The following is a 22448-nucleotide window of genomic DNA, read 5'->3' as shown; positions in this document are numbered from 1 at the left end:
CTCAAACCCCACCTCAGGTCACCATTGAAATACCTTAAAATAGTACACCAGCATTTAAATATGGAAAAGGCACATTCATATACCTGAGATACAGAAATGTCAAGAAATTTCTAATAGAAATAACCTAGATATCCCCACTGAAGGCAACTAGAACTCTTTGAAGAACGGTTGTTTTGGATCTTTGGTAGGACGTGTACATGATGACCCTGGGATACCTTGTCATAGAAGAAAGCAAGAAAGCTCTCAAAAACTATTTTGTTGTCAGTTACCTAGCCATGTCCAACTCTTTGTGATCCTACAGACTAGAGCATGCCAGACTTTCCTGTCCTTCACTGTTTCTCTGAGTTTGCTCAAACTCATGTCCATTGAGTCGGTGATGCCATCCAAGCATCCATACTGTCGCCCCCTTCTCCTCTTGCCTCATTCTTTCCTAGCATCAGGGCCTTTTCCAATGAGTTAGCTTTTCACATTAGGAGGCCAAAGTGTTAGAGCTTCAGCATCAGTCCTTCCAACGAATTGATTTCCTTTAGGATTGACTAGTTTGATCTCCCTGCTGTCCAAGGGACTCTCAAGATTTCTTCTCCAGTACCACAATTTGAAAGCATCAATTCTTTACCATTCAACCTTCTTTATGGTCCAAATCTCACATCGGTACAAGACTACTGGCAAAACCATGGCTTTGACTATATGTGCCTTTGTTGGCAAAGTGATGTCCTGCTTTTTAATATGCTGTCTAGATTTGTCATAGCTTTCGTTCCAAGGAGCAGGTGTGCTTTTTTTTTTTCCCATCACTTTATATATATTTTTCCATTTATTTTTATTAGTTGGAGGCTAATTACTTTATAATATTGTAGTGGTTTCTGCCATACATTGACATGAATCAGCCATGGATTTACATGTATTCCCCATCCCTATCCCCTCTCCCGCCTCCCTCCCCACCCCATCCCTCTGGGTCTTCCCAGTGCACCAGCCCCGAGCTCTTGTCTCATGCATCCAACCTGGGCTGGTGATCTGTTTCACCCTTGATAATATACATGTTTTGATGCTGTTCTCTCAAAACATCCCACCCTTGCCTTCTCCCACAGAGTCCAAAAGTCTGTTCTGTACATCTGTGTCTCTTTTTCTGTTTTGCATATAGGGTTATTGTTACCATCTTCTAAATTCCATATATATGCGTTAGTATACTGTATTGGTCTTTATCTTTCTGGCTTACTTCACTCTGTATAATGGGCTCCAGTTTAATCCATCTCATTAGAACTGATTCAAATGAATTCTTTTTAATGGCTGAGTAATATTCCATGGTGTATATGTACCACAGCTTCCTTACCCATTCATCTGCTGATGAGCATCCAGGTTGCTTCCATGTCCTGGCTATAAACAGTGCAGGAGCAGGTGTTTTAATTTCATGGCTGCAGTCACCATCCACAGTGATTTTGGAGCCCAAGAAAATAGTCTGTCACTGTTTCCCCATCTGTTTGCCATCAAGTGATGGGACGGATGCCATGATACTAATTTTTTGAATGTTAACTTTTAGGCCAGCTTTACCACTCTCCTCTTTCACCTTCATCAAAGGCTCTTTAGTTCCTTTTTACTTTCTGCCGTTAGAGTGGTGCCATCTGCATATCTGAGATTATTGATATTTCTCCTGGCAATCTTGATTCCATTTTGTGATTCATCCAGCCTGGCATTTCACATGATGTACTCTGCATATAAGTTAAATAAGGAGGGAGACAATATACAGCCTTGATGTATTCTTTTCACAATTCTGAAACAGTCTGTTATTCCATGTCTGGTTCTCATTGTTGCTTCTTGACCTGCATGCACGTTTCTCAGGAGGCAGGTTAGGTGGTCTGGTATTCTCATCTCTTGAAGAATTTTCCACAATTAGTTGTGATCCACACAGTCAAAGACTTTAGCATAGTCAATGAAGCAGAAGTAGATGTTTCTGGGATTCTCTTGCTTTTTCCATGATCCAATGGACGTTGGCAGTTTGATCTCTGGTGCCTCTGCCTTTTCTAAATCTAGCTTATACATCTGGAAGTTTTCAGTTCACATACTGTTGCAACCTAGCTTGAAGGATTTTGAGCATTACCTTGCCAGCATGTGAAATGAGTGCAGCTGTGCAGTAGTTGGAACATTCTTTGGCACTGCCCTTCTTTGGGATTGTCATGAAAACAGAAACTACTTGGGTTGTGTCAAAAGGACTTTGGAGTCAACCTGAAGAGATCTGCACTGGCTAAAGATGGGATGGGCTTCCCTGGTGGCGCAACAGTAAAGAATCTGCCTGCTACTGCCAGAGACATGGGACTGATCCCTGGGTCAGGAAGATCCCCTGGAGATGGACATAGCAACCCACTCCAGTATTCTTGCCTGGGAAATCCCACGAACATTGGAGCCTGGTAGGCTACAGTCCATAAGGTCACAAAAGAGTCACATACAACTGAGCAACTAAACAACAGCAACAAAGATGGGGTATTTTGAGCATCAAACAGTAGTCCCTGTGATGAACTGAAGCACATTGAATAGTTTAAAATTAATGAATTCAGATGATACTTAAAAAAAAAACTCACTGTTTATTTTTGGAACTCAATTCATTATTTTGAAGATTGGTAAATAGAAGGAGAGATTCAAGCATTAGTTCTGCCTCTCCTGTAAGAACTCTATAGGGATAACCAAGTTGTTGGGAAGGACAAGATTTTCTTTAACAGAAATATTTCAGGTACTATGCTAGGAAGGGCTGATAGAATACCACCATTTTCCAGCCCCTAATAAAAGAATTACTTTCAGCACTTGCTAAAGCTATTTGATGGATTGCTAATGCAGAACTTTATGATAACTGGGTCAGGGTGACAACAGCTGAACACACAGATTAACCTTACAGGAAAAAAAAAGAGACTATCAGACATTTCCTGATGAAAGTTCACACCTCTACCAAAGTATTCTTGCTGAAAAATCAAACCCTATTTTTGTCAAGCTGTAGAATCAGCTACTGGTTTATAGGAAATGCCCGGGGATGGAATCTGAGTTAGTACTCTGCAACCACTAAAAGAGAAGCAGCTAGGACTCAGCACAAAACAAAACCATTTTCTTGACATTACAGGTTCCTTCAATAACAAGGAAGTTTGAGAAAACATTTTTTATGCTTACAAATGTTGAAAATTCTCTTTGCATTAACACATAGAAAATGAGTTCACAAGACAGTAGATTGAAATGAATCAGTTCAGTCACTCAGTTTGTGTTTGACTCTTTGCGATCCCATGAACCGTAGCAGGCCAGGCCTCCCTGTCCATCACCAACTCCCAGAGTTTACCCTGTCGATTGAGTCGGTGATGCCATCCAACATCTCATCCTCTGTCGTCCCCTTCTCCTCCTGCCCTCAATCTTTCCCAGCATCAGGGTCTTTTCAAATGAGTGAACAGGAGAAAATATTTGCAAATCATATATCTGATAAGGGATTAAAATCCAAAATATATAGGGAGCTCCTAAAACTCAACAATTTAAAAAAAAACAATTAAATAATGGGCAAAGGACTTGAATAAGCATTTCTTTAAAGATATAAAATAAACAAATGAAAAGATGCCCGACATTAGTAATCATGAGGGAAATGCAAATAGAGAGATAGTTGCACACATTAGGATAGCTTATTTAAAAAAAAATAATAAGCATTGGTGAGAGTGTGAAGAAACTGGAACCCTGTGCACTTTGGGTGAGAATGTTAATATGTTACAACCTCTGTGGAAAACAAAATGGAAGTTCCCGAAAAACTTAAAAATGGACTTTCCATATGATCCAGCAGATCTATTTCTTGATTTATATCCAAATAAATGAAAATAGGGTCTCAAAAACATATTTGTACACCCATGTTCATAGCAGCATTATTCACAATAGCAACCAAAGGGCTAGGCCTCCCTGTCCATCACCAATTCCCAGAGTTTACCCAAACTCATGTCCATTGAGTCGGTGATGCCATACAACCATCTCATCCTCTGTCGTCCCCTTCTCCTCCAACCCTCAATCGTTCCCAGCATCAAGGTCACTTTCATCAAGAGGGTCTTTAGTTTTTCTTCACCTTCTGCCATAAGGGTCGTGTCATCTGCATATCTGAGGTTATTGATATTTCTCCTGGCAATCTTGAGTCCAGCTTGTGCTTCATCCAGCCCAGCGTTTCTCATGATGTACTCTACATATAAGTTAAACAAGCAGGGTGACAATATACAGCCTTGACGTACTCCTTTTTCTATTTGGAACCAGTCTGTTGTTCCATGTCCAATTCTAACTGTTGCTTCCTGACCTACATATAGATTTCTCAAGAGGCAGGTCAGGTGGTCTGGTATTCCCATCTCTTGAGGAATTTTCCACAATTAGTTGTGATCCACACAGTCAAAGGCTTTGGCATAGTCAGTAAAGCAGAAATAGACGCTTTTCTGGAACTCTCTTGCTTTTTCAATGATCCAGCGGATGTTGGCAATTTGATCTCTGGTTCCTCTGCCTTTTCTAAAACCAGCTTGCACATCTGGAAGTTCTTGGTTCACGTATTGCTGAAGCCTGGCTTGGAGAATTTTGAGCATTACTTTACTAGCGTGTGAGATGAGTGCAATTGTGCAGTAGCTTGAGCATTCTTTGGCATTGCCTTTCTTTGGGATTGGAATGAAAACTGACCTTTTCCAGTCCTGTGGCCACTGCTGAGTTTTCCAAATTTGCTGGCATAGTGAGTGCAGCACTTTCACAGCATCATCTTTCAGGATTTGAAACAGCTCAACTGGAATTCCATCACCTCCACTAGCTTTGTTCATAGTGATGCTTCCTAAGGCCCATTTGACTTCACATTCCAGGATGTCTGGCTCTAGGTGAGTGTGAGTGATCACACCATCATGATTATCTGGGTCGTGAAGATCTTTTTTGTACAGTTTTTCTGTGTATTCTTGCCACCTCTTCTTAATATCTTCTGCTTCTGTTAGGTCCGTACCATTTCTGTCCTTTACTGAGCCCATCTTTGCCTGAAATGTTCCATGCAAAGATGTCTCTAATTTTGGTGTCTCTAATTTTCTTGAAGAGATCTCTAGTCTTTCCCATTCTACTGTTTACCTCTATTTCTTTGCATTGATCAGTGAGGAAGGCTTTCTTATCTCTCCTTGCTATTCTTTGCAACTCTGCATTCAAGTGGGTGTATCTTTCCTTTTCTCCTTTGCTTTTCGCTTCTCTTCTTTTCACAGCTATCTATCTGTAAGGCCTCCTCGGACAGCCATTTTGCTTTTTTGCATTTCTTTTTCTTGGGGATGGTCTTGATCCCTGTCTCCTGTACAATGTCACGAACCTCCATCCATAGTTCACCAGGCAGTCTGTCTGTCAGATCTAGTCCCTTAAATCTATTTCTCACTTCCACTGTATAGTCATAAGGGATTTGATTTAGGTCATACCTGAATGGTCTAGTGGTTTTCCCCACTTTCTTCAATTTAAGTCTGAATTTGGCAACAAGGAGTTCATGATCTGAGAAACAGTCAGCTCCCGGTCTTGTTTTTGCTGACTGTATAGAGCTTCTCCATCTTTGGCTGCAAAGAATATAATCAATCTGATTTCGGTGTTGGCCGTCTGGTGATGTTCATGTGTAGAGTCTTCTCTTGTGTTGTTGGAAGAGGGTGTTTGCTATGACCAGTCCGTTCTCTTGGCAAAACTCTACTAGCCTTTGCCCTGCTTCATTCTGTACTCCAAGGCCAAATTTGCCTGTTACCCCAGGTGTTTCTTGGCTTCCTACTTTTACATTCCAGTCTCTTATAATGAGAAGGGACATCTTTTTTGGGTGTTAGTTCTAAAAGGTCTTGTAGGTCTTCATACATATGATAGGTCTTTACATATGATAAAACTGAGGCCTTATGATATTAAGTAATTCACCTAGGTCATGTGATTATTTTATGGTTCATTTGAGATCTGAACTCCAAACTGTGCTCTGATATTCACAGGGGATCTTTGAGCAGACACATATTTTATTTCAGAAACTGAATAGTACCCTTTCCTGGCAGATATTCTGATTTATAACAGGTTACCAGATTGTGAATTGAGCTTAGACATTAACAGATCTTATTCTAAATAAAGCTGAATTATCCCTGAATCAATAGCTAACATAGGTAAAGTACAATTTTAGGAAAAGTTACCCAGTTATTTTAAAAATATATTAGCATTTCTGAATGAAGTTACTTCTAACTTTTGAATTTTCTTCAAATCCAGCAGTATAATTACATGCCATGTTACTATTAGAAAAGAATAGAAAGTCATAATTATGAATATTTATGTAGGCTTCCCAGGTGGCGCCAGTGGTAAAGAATCACCTGCTGATGCAGGGGACACAAGAGACATGGGTTCCATCCTTGGATCTGGAGGATCCCCTGGAGTAGGAAATAGCAACCCACTGCAGTATTCTTGCCTATAAAATTCAATAGACAGCTATAGTCTATGAGGTTGCAAAGAGTCAGACATGACTGAGCAACTGAGCACACATGTACATGTATACCACACACAGGTAACACAGTAAAGCTACCTGGTCTGCAGGTGGATGAGGACAATTAAGCTCTTGAAAATAGGATTCCCATTGGCCCTACAAATCTATCAACATCTTACAAATCCACTACAATGCTTCATTTCTGCTAATAATTATTATGATATTCTGAGATAGCTTGTTGAAACAAAACCTTTCTCCAGAGATAAGAATGGAGTTTAACAACAGTTTCATCATAATTTGAGGCATTGAAAAATAATGTACTGGTGTCCTAAAAATTCCACAGCAGCAGTATTTGTAAGAAGAGTAATTAGCATTAGTATAAGGAGCTCAGGAATAAAAAATTAGAAGTCTTCAGATAAAAAATTTTTATTCCACAATTGGAGGAAAGAAGGGGAGGGAGGTTGGTAAGAAAAGAGAAACAAAGAAAAACCCAGAAAAGAAAAAAAAAAGAATTTTTTTTTCTACTTAGTTTAATTTCTGGTAAGAACATATAATCTTGGACATAGATCACTCTTGGAATGAAAATTACCCATAACATCAAAGCTCAAATTTATCTGCTCGGTTGGTTACTCAACACAAATCTGTTCTGAAGCAACATAAACCAATACTTCTGCTTTCTAGTCTCTTACAAGCATTTCCATCATCATGAAAGGTAAAAATAAAACAAAAATGAAAAACTTCCAACTATAGAGATAAAGGAGAACCACGTATACACCAGAAGTTAACACAACATAAACCAATACTTCAATAAAAATTCTTTTTAAAAAGGACAGCCGGGCTGAGGTTCCAGCTGCGAGCTCTTCGCGGGGAGAGGCGCCGGGCCCGGGGCCGGTGGGCGGCGGACGCGGGCCGGGAAGAGGGAGCGAGGGTAGCTGGGGAGAGGGGGGCCGGAGACAGCCGCGCGGGGAGCAGGACCGACGGCCGAAGCTCCTGCGAACTTGGGCGCAGAGTCGCGCCACTGCGCCCGCGGCGCGAGCGATGAAGATGGTGGCCCCTTGGACGCGGTTCTACTCCAACAGCTGCTGCCTGTGCTGCCATGTCCGCACCGGCACCATCCTTCTCGGCGTCTGGTACCTGATCCTCAATGCCGTGGTACTGCTGATTCTGTTGAGCGCCCTGGCTGATCCAGATCATTACCACTTTTCAAGTTCTGAACTCGGGGGTGACTTTGAGTTCATGGATGATGCCAACATGTGCATTGCCATTGCGATTACTGTTCTCATGATCCTCATCTGTGCCATGGCTACGTACGGAGCGTACAAGCAACACGCGGCCTGGATCATCCCATTCTTCTGCTACCAGATCTTCGATTTTGCCCTGAACACCTTGGTTGCGGTCACCATCCTTGTTTATCCAAACTCCATCCAGGAATACATACGACAGCTGCCTCCTGATTTTCCTTACAAAGATGATATCATGTCAGTGAATCCTACCTGTTTGGTCCTCATTATTCTTCTGTTTATCAGCATTATCTTGGCTTTTAAGGGTTACCTGATTAGCTGTGTTTGGAACTGCTACCGATATATCAATGGCAGGAACTCCTCTATGTCCTGGTTTATGTTACCAGCAACGACACTACGGTGCTGTTACCCCCGTACGATGACGCCACTATGAACGGCGCCACAAAGGAGCCGCCGCCCCCGTACTGTCTGCCTGAGCCTGGAAGTCAGCCGAGCAAGAGCGACAGCCGGACTTTTCATTCATCAGAGCAATAGTTCTTTAATTTTTCTTCTGAGATGAGCTCTCTGAGCTTATTTGTCGCAGAAATGCTACAGTTTAAAATTTTAGATGTTAAGTTGAAACTCTGTAGTTTAAAACCTATGCTTTAGCTGGAGCACCATGATAGAGTAACTGTAGAAATTCTCTCGGGCGGGGTGGGGTGGGGTGGGGTGGGGTGGGCTCCCCTAGTCTTCCCTCGGCATCAGAACTACCCGACAACCTGGATGAATCTTTTGTCCACGGCATCTGTTGTACCTGCTGAGCCCCAGAGTCGAAGACTTTTCCGACGCTTTTCTCTTCACTCCCTGTTTCTCTTTTGAACATGTATAATCAAGTCAAAGTTAGTGCTTTTCCTCGGCCATTCCAATTTATAGAAGAAACCCTTAGGAGGACAGGAATGTTATTTGTGTAAGGAGTCCATATAAATACATAAATAAAACAAGAATTTCCTTAGACATTTACTTTAAAAAAAAAAAAGGACAGCCATCCAATGAAGAATATGTTAACTGTATAAAAACTCAAAATAGAACTCAGAAGTTGGGGGAAGGTTTAACTTGTACTGAGCTCAGTTTGCAAGGAGATCTGAGACTACCTAGTGTCTTCTATTAACCAAGAGTGTCGAACTGCACATTTTTTTTCCAATTTTTTTTCTTTGGGAGATAAAATGTAAATAATAAAAAATTCACTATCTTAACCATTTTTAAGTGTACAGTTATGTGGTATTAAATATATCCGCAATGTTAGGCTACCATCACTACCATTCATGAACATTACTCTTTTCATCTTGTAAAACTGAAACTCATACCTATTGAACAATAAATTCCTATTCCTCTCTCCTCACAAGCCTATGGCAATCACACTTTCTGTGTCTATGATTTTGACTACTCTAAGTATTTCATGTAAGTGGGCTAATATAGTATTTGTCTTTTGGTGACTGGCCTACTTCACTTAGCATAATGAACCCACGTTTCATACATGTAGCATATGTCAGTCTTCCCTCCGTTTTAAGGCCCTGCGCTTTGCTGGAGCAGCCGTGAAGAGATACTCCACGTCCCAGGTAAGAGAAACCCAAGTAAGATGGTAGGTGCTGAGAGAGGGCAGACAGACTGAAACCAAAATCACAGAACACTAGCCAATCTGATCACAAGACCACAGTCGTGTCTAACTCAATGAAACTAAGCCATGCTGTGTGGGGCCACTCAAGATGGATGGGTCATGGTGGAGTGGTCTGACAGAATGTGGTCCACTGGAGAAGGAAATAGCAAACCACTTCAGTATTCTTGCCTTGAGAACCCCATGAACAATATGAAAAGGCAAAAAGATAGGACACTGAAAGATGAACTCCCCAGGTCAGAGGGTGCCCAATATGCTATTGGAGATCAGTGGAGAAATAACTCCAGAAAGAATGAAGAGACGGAGTCAGAGCAAAAACAACACCCAGTTGTGGATATGACTGGTGATAGAAGCAAGGTCTGATGCTGTAAAGAGCAATAGCGCATAGGAACCTGGAATGTTAGGTCCATGAATCAAGGCAAATTCGAAGTGGTCAAACAGGAGATGGCAAGAGTGAACGTCGACATTGTAGGAATCAGCGAACTAAAAATGGACTGGAATGGGTGAATTTAACTCAGATGACCATTATATCAACTACTGTGGGCAAGAATCACTTAGAAGAAATAGAGTAGCCACCATAGTCAACAACAGAGTCCAAAATGCAGTACTTGGATGCAATCTCAAAAACAAGAGAATGATCTCTGTTCGTTTCCAAGGCAAACCATTCAATATCATGGTAATCCAAGTCTATGCCCCAACCAGTAATGCTGAAGAAGCTGAAGTTGAATGGTTCTATGAAGACCTACAAGACCTTTTAGAACTAACATCCAAAAAAGATGTCCTTTTCATTACAGGGGACTGGAATGCAAAAGTAGGAAGTCAAGAAACACCTGGCTGCCGCTGCTACTGCTGCTAAGTTGCTTCAGTTGTGTCCGACTCTGTGCGACCCCATAGATAGCAGCCTACCAGGCTCCCCCAGCCCTGGGATTCTCCAGGCAAGAACACTGGAGTAGGTGTAACAGGCAAATTTGGCCTTGGAGTACAGAATGAAGCAGGGCAAAGGCTAGTAGAGTTTTGCCAAGAGAACGGACTGGTCATAGCAAACACCTTCTTCCAACAACACAAGAGAAGACTACACATGGACATCACCAGACGGCCAACACCGAAATCAGATTGATTATATTCTTTGCAGCCAAAGATGGAGAAGCTCTATACAGTCAGCAAAAACAAGACCAGGAGCTGACTGTGGCTCAGATCATGAACTCCTTATTGCCAAATTCAGACTTAAATTGAAGAAAGTGGGGAAAACCACTAGACCATTCAGGTATGACCTAAATCAAATCCCTTATGACTATACAGTGGAAGTGAGAAATAGATTTAAGGGACTAGATCTGACAGACAGACTGCCTGGTGAACTATGGATGGAGGTTCGTGACATTGTACAGGAGACAGGGATCAAGACCATCCCCAAGAAAAAGAAATGCAAAAAAGCAAAATGGCTGTCCGAGGAGGCCTTACAGATAGATAGCTGTGAAAAGAAGAGAAGCGAAAAGCAAAGGAGAAAAGGAAAGATACACCCACTTGAATGCAGAGTTGCAAAGAATAGCAAGGAGAGATAAGAAAGCCTTCCTCACCGATCAATGCAAAGAAATAGAGGTAAACAACAGAAGGGGAAAGACTAGAGATCTCTTCAAGAAAATTAGAGACACCAAGGGAACATTTCATGCAAAGATGGGCTCAGTAAAGGACAGAAATGGTACGGACCTAACAGAAGCAGAAGATATTAAGAAGAGGTGGCAAGAATACACAGAAAAACTGTACAAAAAAGATCTTCACGACCCAGATAATCATGATGGTGTGATCACTCACACTCACCTAGAGCCAGACATCCTGGAATGTGAAGTCAAGTGGGTCTTAGGAAGCATCACTATGAACAAAGCTAGTGGAGGTGATGGAATTCCAGTTGAGCTGTTTCAAATCCTGAAAGATGATGCTGTGAAAGTGCTGCACTCACTATGCCAGCAAATTTGGAAAACTCAGCAGTGGCCACAGGACTGGAAAAGGTCAGTTTTCATTCCAATCCCAAAGAAAGGCAATGCCAAAGAATGGTCAAACTACCACACAATTGCACTCATCTCACATGCTAGTAAAGTAATGCTCAAAATTCTCCAAGCCAGGCTTCAGCAATACGTGAACCAAGAACTTCCAGATGTGCAAGCTGGTTTTGGAAAAGGCAGAGGAACCAGAGATCAAATTGCCAGCATCCGCTGGATCATCGAAAAAGCAAGAGAGTTCCAGAAAAGCATCTATTTCTGCTTTACTGACTATGCCAAAGCCTTTGACTGTGTGGATCACAACTAATTGTGGAAAATTCCTCAAGAGATGGGAATACCAGACCACCTGACCTGCCTCTTGAGAAATCTATATGTAGGTCAGGAAGCAACAGTTAGAATTGGACATGGAACAACAGACTGGTTCCAAATAGAAAAAGGAGTACGTCAAGGCTGTATATTGTCACCCTGCTTGTTTAACTTATATGTAGAGTACATCATGAGAAATGCTGGGCTGGATGAAGCACAAGCTGGACTCAAGATTGCCAGGAGAAATATCAATAACCTCAGATATGCAGATGACACCACCCTTATGGCTAAAGTGAAGAACTAAAGAGCCTCTTGATGAAAGTGAAAGAGGAGAGTGAAACAGTTGGCTTAAAGCTCAACACTCAGAAAACTAAGATCTTGGCATCCGGTCCCATCATTTCATGGCAAATAGATGGGGAAACAGTGGAAACAGTGTCAGACTTTATTTTTCTGGGCTCCAAAATCAGTACAGATGGTGATTGCAGCCATGAAATTAAAAGATGCTTACTCCTTGGAAGGAAAGTTATGACCAACCTAGACAGCATATTAAAAAGCAGAGACATTACTTTGCCAACAAAGGTCCGTCTAATTAAGGCTATGGTTTTTCCATTGGTCATGTATGGATGTGAGAGTTGGACTATAAAGAAAGCTGAGTGCCGAAGAATTGCTGCTTTTGAACTGTGATGTTGGAGAAGACTCTTGAGAGTCCCTTGGACTGCAAGGAGATTGAACCAGTCAATTCTAAAGGAAATCAATCCTGAGTAGTCATTGGAAGGACTGATGTCAAAGCTGAAACTCCAATACTTTGGCCACCTGATGCGAAGAGTTGACTCATTGGAAAAGACCCTGACACTGGGAAAGACTGAGGGCAGAAGGAGAAGGGGATGACAGAGGGTGAGATGGTTGGATGGCATCACCAAGTCAATGGACATGAGTCTGGGTAGGAGTTGGTGATGGACAGGGAGGCCTGGCATGCTGTGGTCCATGGGGTCACAAAGAGTCGGGCACGACTGAGCAACTGAACTGAACTGAAATTAGAAATACAATTTTTCATCTTAAATTCTCATCTTATGTTGGCTTTGTCCCTCTCCTCTGTTTTAGTGAATCTCTTATGAGCTAATATACCTTAGTCTCTTCATCTGTAAAATGTGAATAGTATAAAATAGTATAAACTCCCTGCTCAATTTCTTTGAGATGTTTTTCTAGGAATATAATCTTACTTGAAGCATTGTGAGCCACTTGTATCAAAGATTATTTTAACTTTGTTGTTATTTTTTAATGGATTAGCAGAATTGCCATTTCAAGTTGTCCTTTATTTTGAGTAGTTGCCAGGGAATACTGTGTGTTTGCATTGTTGAAAGAGTCCTGACTATCAGAACTATTAAGCAGTTCTCCTTTGAATTAGAGCTATCACAGAATACTAAAACATTTGTCTATGTAATTTAAATCTTGGTCTCTCAAGTAGTAAACAGATGGAACATTACTAACAGCAGTAATTAAATTATAAATCCATTTTTAAACAGAGTTGGCCAATATTCAGCATCACAATCCATATTCTGTTATATCAGTTATGTTCATTTTTATTTGGATTATGATTTCAGAAAACCCAAAAATGGAGGGAAAAAAAAAGTAAAACTGTCTATTTCAGATGTCTGTTATTTTTAAAATTATATGCTTAACAGTATTCATTATTTATTGAATGCCTGCTTGAACCAGGCACATTTCGAGGCATTGGGGATTGAGCAATGACCAAGAGAAACAAAATCTCAACACTTGCGGAATTTACATTATAGTGGATTGGAGAGGGTTTATAATCTAAATGTATATAATATCAAGTAATGCAAGCCCCTTCACCATGACAAGGCTGTGATCCAGGAAGGCAAAGTGGTTGCCTGAGGAGGCTTTACACACAGAAGGCAAGCAAAAAGCAACGGAGAAAGGGAAAGATATACCCAGCTGAATGCAAAGCTCTAGAGAATAGCAAGGAGAGATGAAAAGTGAAAGTTGCTCAGTCGTGTCCGATTCTTTATGACCCCGTGGACTATACAGTTCATGGAATTCTCCAGGCCAGAATACTGGAGTGGGTAGCCATTCCCTTCTCCAGGGGATCTTCCCAACCGAGTCACTGAACCCAAGTCTCCCACACTGCAGGCAAATTCATTACCAGCTGAGCTACCAAGTAAGTCCAAAGAGAGATAAGGCCATTTTAACGAACAATGCAAAGAAATAGAGGAAAACAACAGAATGGGAAAGACTAAAGAGCTCTTCAAAAAAATTGGAGATATCAAGAGAACATTTCATGCAAGGATGGGCATGATAAAGAAAAGAAATAGCAGCAACCTACCAGAAGTAGAAGAGATTAAAAGGTAACAAGAATACATAGGAAAACTAGGTAAGAAAGATCACAATAACCTGGATTATCACAATGGTGTGGTCACTCACCTATAGTCAGACATCCTGGAATGTGAAGTCAAGTGGGCCTTAGGAAGCACGACTACAAACAAAGCTAGAAGGGGTGATGGAATTCCAGTTGAGCTATTTCAAATCCTAAAAGATGATGCCGTTAAAGTGCTGCACTCAATATGTCAGCAAATTTGGAAAACTCAGCAGTGGCCACAGGACTGAAAAAAGTCAGTTTTCATTCCAGTCCCAAAGGCAATATCAAAGAATGTTCAAATTATCATACAATTAGGCTCATTTTGCTAGTAAGGTTATGCTAAAAATCTTTCACGCTAGGCTTCAGCAGTAGGTGAACCGGGAACTTCAGATATACAAACCGAATTTAGAAAAGGCAGAAGAACCAGAGATCAAATTGCCAACATTCGTTGGATGATAGAGAAAGCAAGGAAATTCCAGAAAAACATTTTTACTTCTGCTTCATTGATTACGCTAAAGCCTCTGACTGTGTGGATCATGAGAAACTGGAAAATTCCTCAAGAGATTGAGAATACCAGACCACCTTACCTGCCTCCTGAGAAATCTGTATGCAGGTCAAGAAGCAACAGTGAGAACTGGACATGGAACAATGGATTGGTTCCAAATTGGGAAAGCAGTATGTCAAGGCTGCATATTATCACCTTGTTTATTTAGCCTCTATGCAGAGTACATCATGTGAAATGCCAGGCTGGATGAAGCACAAGCTGGAATCAAGATTGTCAAGAGAAATATCCATAACCTCAGATACATACATGACACCACTTTAATTGCAGAAAGTGAAAAGGAACTAAAGAGCCTCCTGATAAAGGTGAAAGAGAAGAGTAAAAAGAACTCAGCACTCAGAAAATGAGTATCATGGCATCCGGGGAAACAGTGGAAGCAGTGACAGATTTTCTTTTGTTGGACTCCAAAATCACTGTGGATGGTGACTGCCGCCATGAAATTAAGACACTTGCTCCTTGGAAGGAAAAGTATGACAAACCTAGACAGTGTATTTAAAGGCAGAGACATCACTTTGCCAACAAAGGTGATGTTTGGAAAGACTGAAGGCAGGAAGAGAAGGGGATGACAGAGGATGAGATGGTTGGATGGCATCACCAACTCGATCAACATGAGTTTGAGCAAGCTACAGGAGTTGGTGATGGACAGGGAAGCCTGGTGTGCTGCAGTCCATGGGGTCACAAAGAGTCAGGCATGACTGAGTGACTGAACTGACATCTGTCAAAACTCATCTGGCTGTACACTTTAAAAGGGGTGCATTTTACTGTATGTAAATTATACCTCAATAAATCTGACTTTTCAAACAACATATAAAATTATTCAAGAATGGCAAAAACCACTACAATATTGTAAAGTAATTAGCCTCCAACTAATAAAAATAAATGAAAAAAAATTAATCAAGAATAAATGCATTGCCATTGGTTTTTTGGGGTAATAAATGTTACAAAAATACCAAGGAAACTAATGAAATAGGTCAAATAAGTAAAAAGAGTTTATTTTGGAAAAATTCTGAGATTTTGAGTCTCATAGACTTCAATTTGAATACTGGAAAAATAGGTAATGTTGGACAAGTTAGGTAAGCTTTCCAAATCTCAATTTTCTCATCTGTAAAGCTGAAATAATATCTTCTATTCTATAAAGTAGTTGTAAGATTAATCTAACAATTTGGTTCCCACCACAGAGTAGGCAAACAAAATGTCTATGTGTGAAGTGGTGCCTCTTTTTTAAAGTCAATAAAAAGTAACTTTCATCTCTCTATATCAGTCATTCAGTCAACACATATGAGTTAAATATCTATTATATGCTATATTAACATTTTCCCAAATAAGCAATCTCAAAACTGAGAAGCACATAAGTCCCTTGAAAAGAACACATTTTTCTAAGCTTCTGCAGTTTTGATTATCTCAGAAAAGTTGATAAGAACAGCAATCAAGAAAAAAACACAATCTGCTTCTCCACAAAATGATACACTGGTAAGGAGCATAAATTTTATCAGCAATAAATGTGAATTAAATAAGATTTAAGCTAAGATTTCCAATATGTACAATTTTCTAAACAAATAGGAAGGTTACCAAATTAAATTAATTTCAACACTGTAGGAACTTTCATTTAACTCATACTTAAGACCTTTCTGCATGCTAAGCAAAGGGTATAGATATTTCATGGGTTTGAAGTTTGAGATGAATGTAAATTACACAGAAATTCCATTTACCTAAATAAATAAGGTGACTGAAGTAGAAATAAAATGTATCCCAAAATAGTATTTCTTAATGTATAGAAATACATTTCTGTATATTTTCTAAGGGTTGAAATGAAGTTTTCAGTAACATTTAAATAAACAGTCTCAGCACTGGAATTATTTACTTGAAACTTGAATTACAAACATTTGGCAAACATATATCTTGTTTTTCTTCCCAAATCACAATCTTGCCCTGCACATATGTATGTATCATGTATATTTCATATATATATATGTATATACACACACACACATATACACACATACTTTGTCCCTGCAACAAGCCCCATCATATGCCCATACACACGTTTTTTAAAAAACCGCTCATTCAAAACAGAATTTAAAGCATTATTCCACAATTTATAAACTTCAGGTTTCAAAAATGCAGCAAATATTGACTAGAGAATAAGAAATTAAGATGATATACAAATTTTCTCTTTTCTCTAAAGCCAAAAACAAAGCAGCTATGGCCTCCAAATGATCCAACAGGAATCTGTATTATAAAATGAGCTCTTCTCTATGACGCACATTTGTAATAATAATAGACCTCATTCTTTTTTGCTAGTGCTAAAACTCTGTCTCTAGGAAGCAGAGTGAATTTAAAAGAAGCTTAATATTACACACTAAATTTGAAGACACGGCACCAATGTTTTCCACCTCTTTAAAATTGCCTGGTGACCCAGAGGGATCGGGTAGAGAGGGAGGTGGGAGGGGGGATCGGGATGGGGAATACATGTAAATCCATGGCTGATTCATGTCAATGTATGACAAAACCCACTGAAATGTTGTGAAGTAATTAGCCTCCAACTAATAAAAAACAAAAACAAAAAAAAGAAACAAACAACAACCAAAAAAACCCACTACAATATTGTAAAGTAATTAGCCTCCAGCTAATAAAAATAAATGAAAAAAAAAATTGCCTGGTAAAGGGGAAGGGGACTCAAGCAAATTACTGATGGCTATTTCTTGACTGGAAACTAAAATCTAGCACTTTCTTGGTATAAATTTACAGCTTGAATGTGAAAATCAAACAAAGAGACTTTATTTATAAGCTAAAAATAAATATAAAGTCCATGAAACTTTCATTTCTCATTCTGTACTTTATCACAAGATGTAACTAAAGAGGTCATAGGAATTTGTTCATTCCAAGATTTTGAGGGTCATAATGAGTTTTTTTGTTTTTTAACATGTTTTTCATGTATTTTAGAAACTAAAACTCCTAGAGGATATAGAGCACCCTAAAGTTAAATATGCCCAACTTGAACATTTTTCTTTAAGTAACTCCTTAAGATCACTCAACAAATTCTAAGTCAGTATACCTTCCTTCAGCCTTAGAAGGAAAATTACCCTAAAATACCTAAGTATGGTATTCTACAATCTTTAATAATGCCAAATTAATGATTTCTTTACACTAGGAAATTGTTACTCATTTGTATATTCTCTGCCTCATTCCTTACTTCTGCTGCTGCTAAGTCACTTCAGTCGAGTCCGACTCTATGTGATCCCATAGATGGCAGCCCACCAGGCTCCCCCATCCCTGGGATTCTCCAGACAAGAACACTGGAGTGGGTTGCCATTTCCTTCTCCAATGTGTGAAAATGAAAAGTGAAAGTGAAGTCGCTCAGTCATGTCCGACTCTTAGTGACCCCATGGACCGCAGCCCACCAGGCTCCTCCATCCATGGGGTTTTCCAGGCAAGAGTACTGGAATGGGCTGCCATTGCCTTACTTCTGCTACTCCTCCCCAAATAGTATTAATACATCCTCCACTCAAACAGAAACTCTCTCAAACAGTCTATGATTTTAGACTAATCTAAAGTGTGTAACTCTCTCAGGATGAATTTCTTATACGCCCTCACTGTTGCATTTATATCAGAAAATAACTCCTTAAGGAGAGAAACCATATGTGAATGGATTTTTTCCCCTTCCAGAGTGCCTAGTACAATATTGCCACTTTTTTTTTCTTTCCATATAACAGTCTAACTATTCTTGGAATACACTTGAATAAATTTCTATGAACATAATTCCCACCTCAAATTCTACTTTGCTAGCCTAAACATGGAGTTATTTTTTTTCCCTGTGAGAAGTAGCTAGTTTGGGAAGTGTAAAGGATCCCAAACTCTGCAACAATGAAAAACATTTAGACAGCAATGATTCCATTTTTTTAAAAAAAAGTATCTGACATCTTTAAGACAACTGGCAGAATTAAATGATCAGAAATTTCTGTTTTCACTACAAATAAACCTAGGAGGAAGGAAAATGGGCATGTGAGTGTACACATATACACATGCACGCATATACACAGAGGATTCATGTAGTTACACAAGCCCCATTATACCAAGTGACAAGTCAAGATTTGTTTTCCTGGGAAAACATAACACAATATTATGTATTTCATTCAAGGTGCTGTTGCCTAGAAGTATCACACTGGTTATTCAGGCTATAATATTACATCTGGATTAGTCTGTAGCTGCTAACGACTATATTCAGCCATATTCTATCTGACTGGTACTAGTGTCTTGACCAGTAAACATACTGGGCTTCCCTGGTGGCTCAGAGAGTAAAGAATCTGCCTGCAGTGTAGGAGACCCAGGTTCATCCCTGGGTTGGGAAGATCCCCTGGAGAAGGAAATGGCAACCACTCCAGTATTCTTGCCTGGAGAGTTCCATGGACAGAGGAGCTTGATGGGCTACAGTCCATGGGATCACAGAGTTGGACACAACTGAGCAACTAATACTTTCACTTTCATCAACATACTATCTGCATAGAGTTTTCCTCTAGCTTAAATAATTAGAAATATGTTATTTTACAGCAAATAAAACTCTGATCACTCAGACAATAACTTGTTTTACTCCATCCAAAGATTTATATGAAAAAATGAAACACATATATATCCTAAATAGGTAACGCTAACAAGCATATATAAAGAAACATATCAAAAAGGGTATTGAATCCTGTCAAATGCTGTTCTCTGCATCTATGAAATAATCATATGATTTTTGTCCTCTATTTTGTTAATGTGTCATTTAGGCCAGTATTTCCTTATTGATGTTCTGTCTGGATGATTTATCTATTGATGTAAGTGGGGTGTTAAAAGTCCCCTACTAATGTGCTACTGTCAATTTCTCCCTTTGAGTCTGTTAATAATTGCTTTACATAATTTGGTGCTCTTATGTTAGATGTCTTCTTGATGGATTGTTCTCTTTATCATTATATTATGCTCATCTTTGTCTCCTGTTACCTTTTAGGGCCTGAAGTCTATTGTGTCTGATATGACCATGCCTATGTTCACTTTCTTTTACCTGCCATTTAGAGTAATATCTTCCATCCCTGTGAACCTATGTTTGTATTTAGAGCTGAGATGAGTCTCCTAGAGGCAGCATATAGTTGGACCTTGTTTTTGAATGCATTCAGCCAATCTATGTCTTTGATTGGACTCTCAAGAGTTCCCCAACACCACAGTTCAAAAGCATCAATTCTTTGGTGCTCAGTCTTCTTTATGGTCCAATTCTCACATCTGTACATGACTACTGGTAAAACCATAGCCTTGACTAGCCAGACTTTGTTGGCAAAGTGATGTCTCTGCTTTTTAATACACTGTCTAGGTTTGTCATAGCTTCTCTTCCAAAGAGCAAGTGTCTTTTAATTTCATGGCTTCGGTCACAACTGCAGTGATTTTGGAGCCCAAGAAAATCTGTCACTGTTTCCATCGATTTGCCATGAAGTGATGGGACTGGTTGCCATTATGTTTGTTTTTTGAATGTTGAGTTTTAAGCCAGCTTTTTCACTCCTCTTTCACCTTCATCAAGAGGCTCTTTATTTATAGCTATCTTGATGCTTTTGAACTGTGGTGTTGGAGAAGACTCTTGAGAGTCCCTTGGACTACAAGGAGATCCAACCAGTCCATCCTAAAGGAGATCAGTCCTGGGTGTTCATTGGAAGGACTGATGTTGAAGCTGAAACTCCAATACTTTGGCCACCTCATGCGAAGAGATGACTCACTGGAAAAGACCCTGATGCTTGGAGGGATTGGGGGCAGGAGGAGAAGGGGACGACAGAGGATGAGATGGCTGGATGGCATCACCGACTTGATGGGCATGAGTTTGAGTAAACTCCGGTAGTTGGTGATGGACAGGGAGGCCTGGCGTGCTGCGATTCATGGGGTCGCAAAGAGTCAGACACGACTGAGCAACTGAACTGAACTGAACTGATGTGATTATTTTAAGTTCCTGACCTCTTAAAATCAAATGCATCTAGACAACTCTGCATTTTTACTCCCCTCCCCCTACAATTATATAGATACATTTACTACTTTTGTCTTTTAATGTTCCTACTAGCTTTCTATGTGGTTGATTTACTATCTTCGCCATGTATTTGCCTTTACTGATGAGCTTTTTCCTTTCAACTTTCTAGTTGTGGCCTTTTCTTTTTTTGCTTAGAGAAACCTCTTTAATAGTTCTTGTGAAGCTGGTCTGGCTGTGCTAGGCTCCTTTAGTTTTTGCTTTGTCTGTAAAACTTCTGAGTTCTTTGTCAAATCTGAATGCAAGTCTTTCTGGGTAGAGTATTCTTGACTGTAGGGTTTTTTCCTTTCATCACTTCAAATACATCGTGTCACTCCTGGTCTGCAGAGTTTCTGCAGAAAAATCAGCTGATAGCCTTATAGGAGTTCCCTTGTATGTAACTTGCTTTTTCATTGCTGCTTTCAATACTCTCTTTAATTTTTAATCATTTAAATTATGTCTTGGCATGATCCTCTTTGGATCAATTCTGTGCTTCCTAGATCTGGATGTCTGTTTCTTTCCCAGGTTAGAGAAATTTTCAGTTCAGTTCAGTTCAGTTCAGTTGCTCTGTCGTGTCTGACTCTGCAACCCCATGAACTGCAGCATGCCAGGCCTCCCTGTCCATCACCAACTCCTGGAGTCCACCCAAACCCAGGTCTATAGAGTTGGTGATGGCATCCAACCATCTCATCCTCTGTTATCCCCTTATCCTCCTGCCCTCAATCTTAACCAGCATCAGGATCTTTTCAAATGAGTCATCTCTTCGCATGAGGTGGCCAAAGTATTGGAGTTTCAGCTTCAACATCAGTCCTTCCAATGAACACCCAGGACTGCGCTCCTTTAGGATGGACTGGTTGGATCTCCTTGCAGTTGTTATGTCTTTAAACATGTTCTTTGGCCCTTTCCCTGGGAGGCATTCCCATACTGGTACCTATAGGCTGGTGAGCAGGGATAGGGCTAGGTCCTGGGCCTAATAAGCTAGAGAGAGGATCCTAAATGGTGATCACTAGCATACCTGTGTCCCTGTGGTAGAACAAGCTTCCAAAAATGGCAGTCACCAGTGTCTGTGTCCCCACGGTGAGCTCCAGCTGCCTCCAGCCTCTGTGGGAAGCACTCTTAAGATCAGCATGCAGGTCTGACTCATGTTTCTTTCAAATTATTTCTGCCCTGGGTCTGGGAGAGTGTGAAATTTTTGCATACACGCTTCAGGAGTGGAGTCTCTATTTTCCACAGCCCTCTAGGTCTCCTGAAAGTAAGCCCCACTGGCCTTCAAAGTCAAATGTTTTGTGGGTTTATCTTCCTGGCCTAGGACCGTAGGCCTGGGGAGTCCAACATGGGGCTCAGATCACTCTTTCCTTGGGGAGAACTTCTTCAATTGCAATTATTCTATTTCTCAGTCACCCAACTGGGAGTATGAGTTTTAACTGTACTGCAATTTCACACTTCCTGTCTGTCTCACTGTAGTTTCTTCTCACCTTTAGTTGTAGAAGATTTTTTTCTAGCAGATTTCAGTCTTTATCAGTAGTTGCTCTGTAAATAGTTGCAGTTTTGATGTGCAGTGAGAGGAGGTGAGTTTGGGGTCTTCTTACTCTGCCATTTTGCTTGGTGCTATGCAGTTTTCTTTCCATTGGTGTATATACAGTGTATATTTTCTCATCTGTTTACTTTTAACATGTATTTTTATATTCAAACTGGGTTTCTTGTAGGCAGTATGTAATTGAGTCTTCTTTGTTTTAAATATAATTATATTATCACTTTTAATTGGAATGTTCAGACCATTTACATTTAACATGATTATATGGTTGGATTTAAATCTCTATCTTGATATTTTTTATTTGTCTAACCTTTTCTTTCTTCTCTTTTTCTTT

General features: G+C 40.0%; 2 protein-coding genes across 3 annotated transcripts in view; one reads left to right on the top strand and one right to left on the bottom strand.

The window, feature by feature from the left end:
* The window catches only part of GLCE (glucuronic acid epimerase), a 110926-nt gene that overhangs the window by 22020 nt on the left and 66458 nt on the right, over window positions 1–22448 (bottom strand). The window lies entirely within an intron of this gene.
* LOC122443090 (lysosomal-associated transmembrane protein 4B-like) lies at window positions 7265–8667 on the top strand. The gene has a single exon (XM_043470913.1). It carries the CDS (start codon window positions 7472–7474, stop codon window positions 8105–8107), a length of 636 nt encoding a protein of 211 aa, XP_043326848.1. The 5' UTR covers window positions 7265–7471; the 3' UTR covers window positions 8108–8667.

Source organism: Cervus canadensis, chromosome 6 (assembly GCF_019320065.1).
Source record: "Cervus canadensis isolate Bull #8, Minnesota chromosome 6, ASM1932006v1, whole genome shotgun sequence".
NCBI lineage: Eukaryota > Metazoa > Chordata > Mammalia > Artiodactyla > Cervidae > Cervus > Cervus canadensis.
Note: the sequence above shows the minus strand (reverse complement) of the source record. Positions and strands in the feature narration are given on the sequence as shown.

Excerpts from the sequence above, each read along its gene's own strand:
- LOC122443090 (XM_043470913.1), top strand. The coding sequence starts at position 7,472 with ATGAAGATGGTGGCCCCTTGGACGCGGTTCTACTCCAACAGCTGCTGC.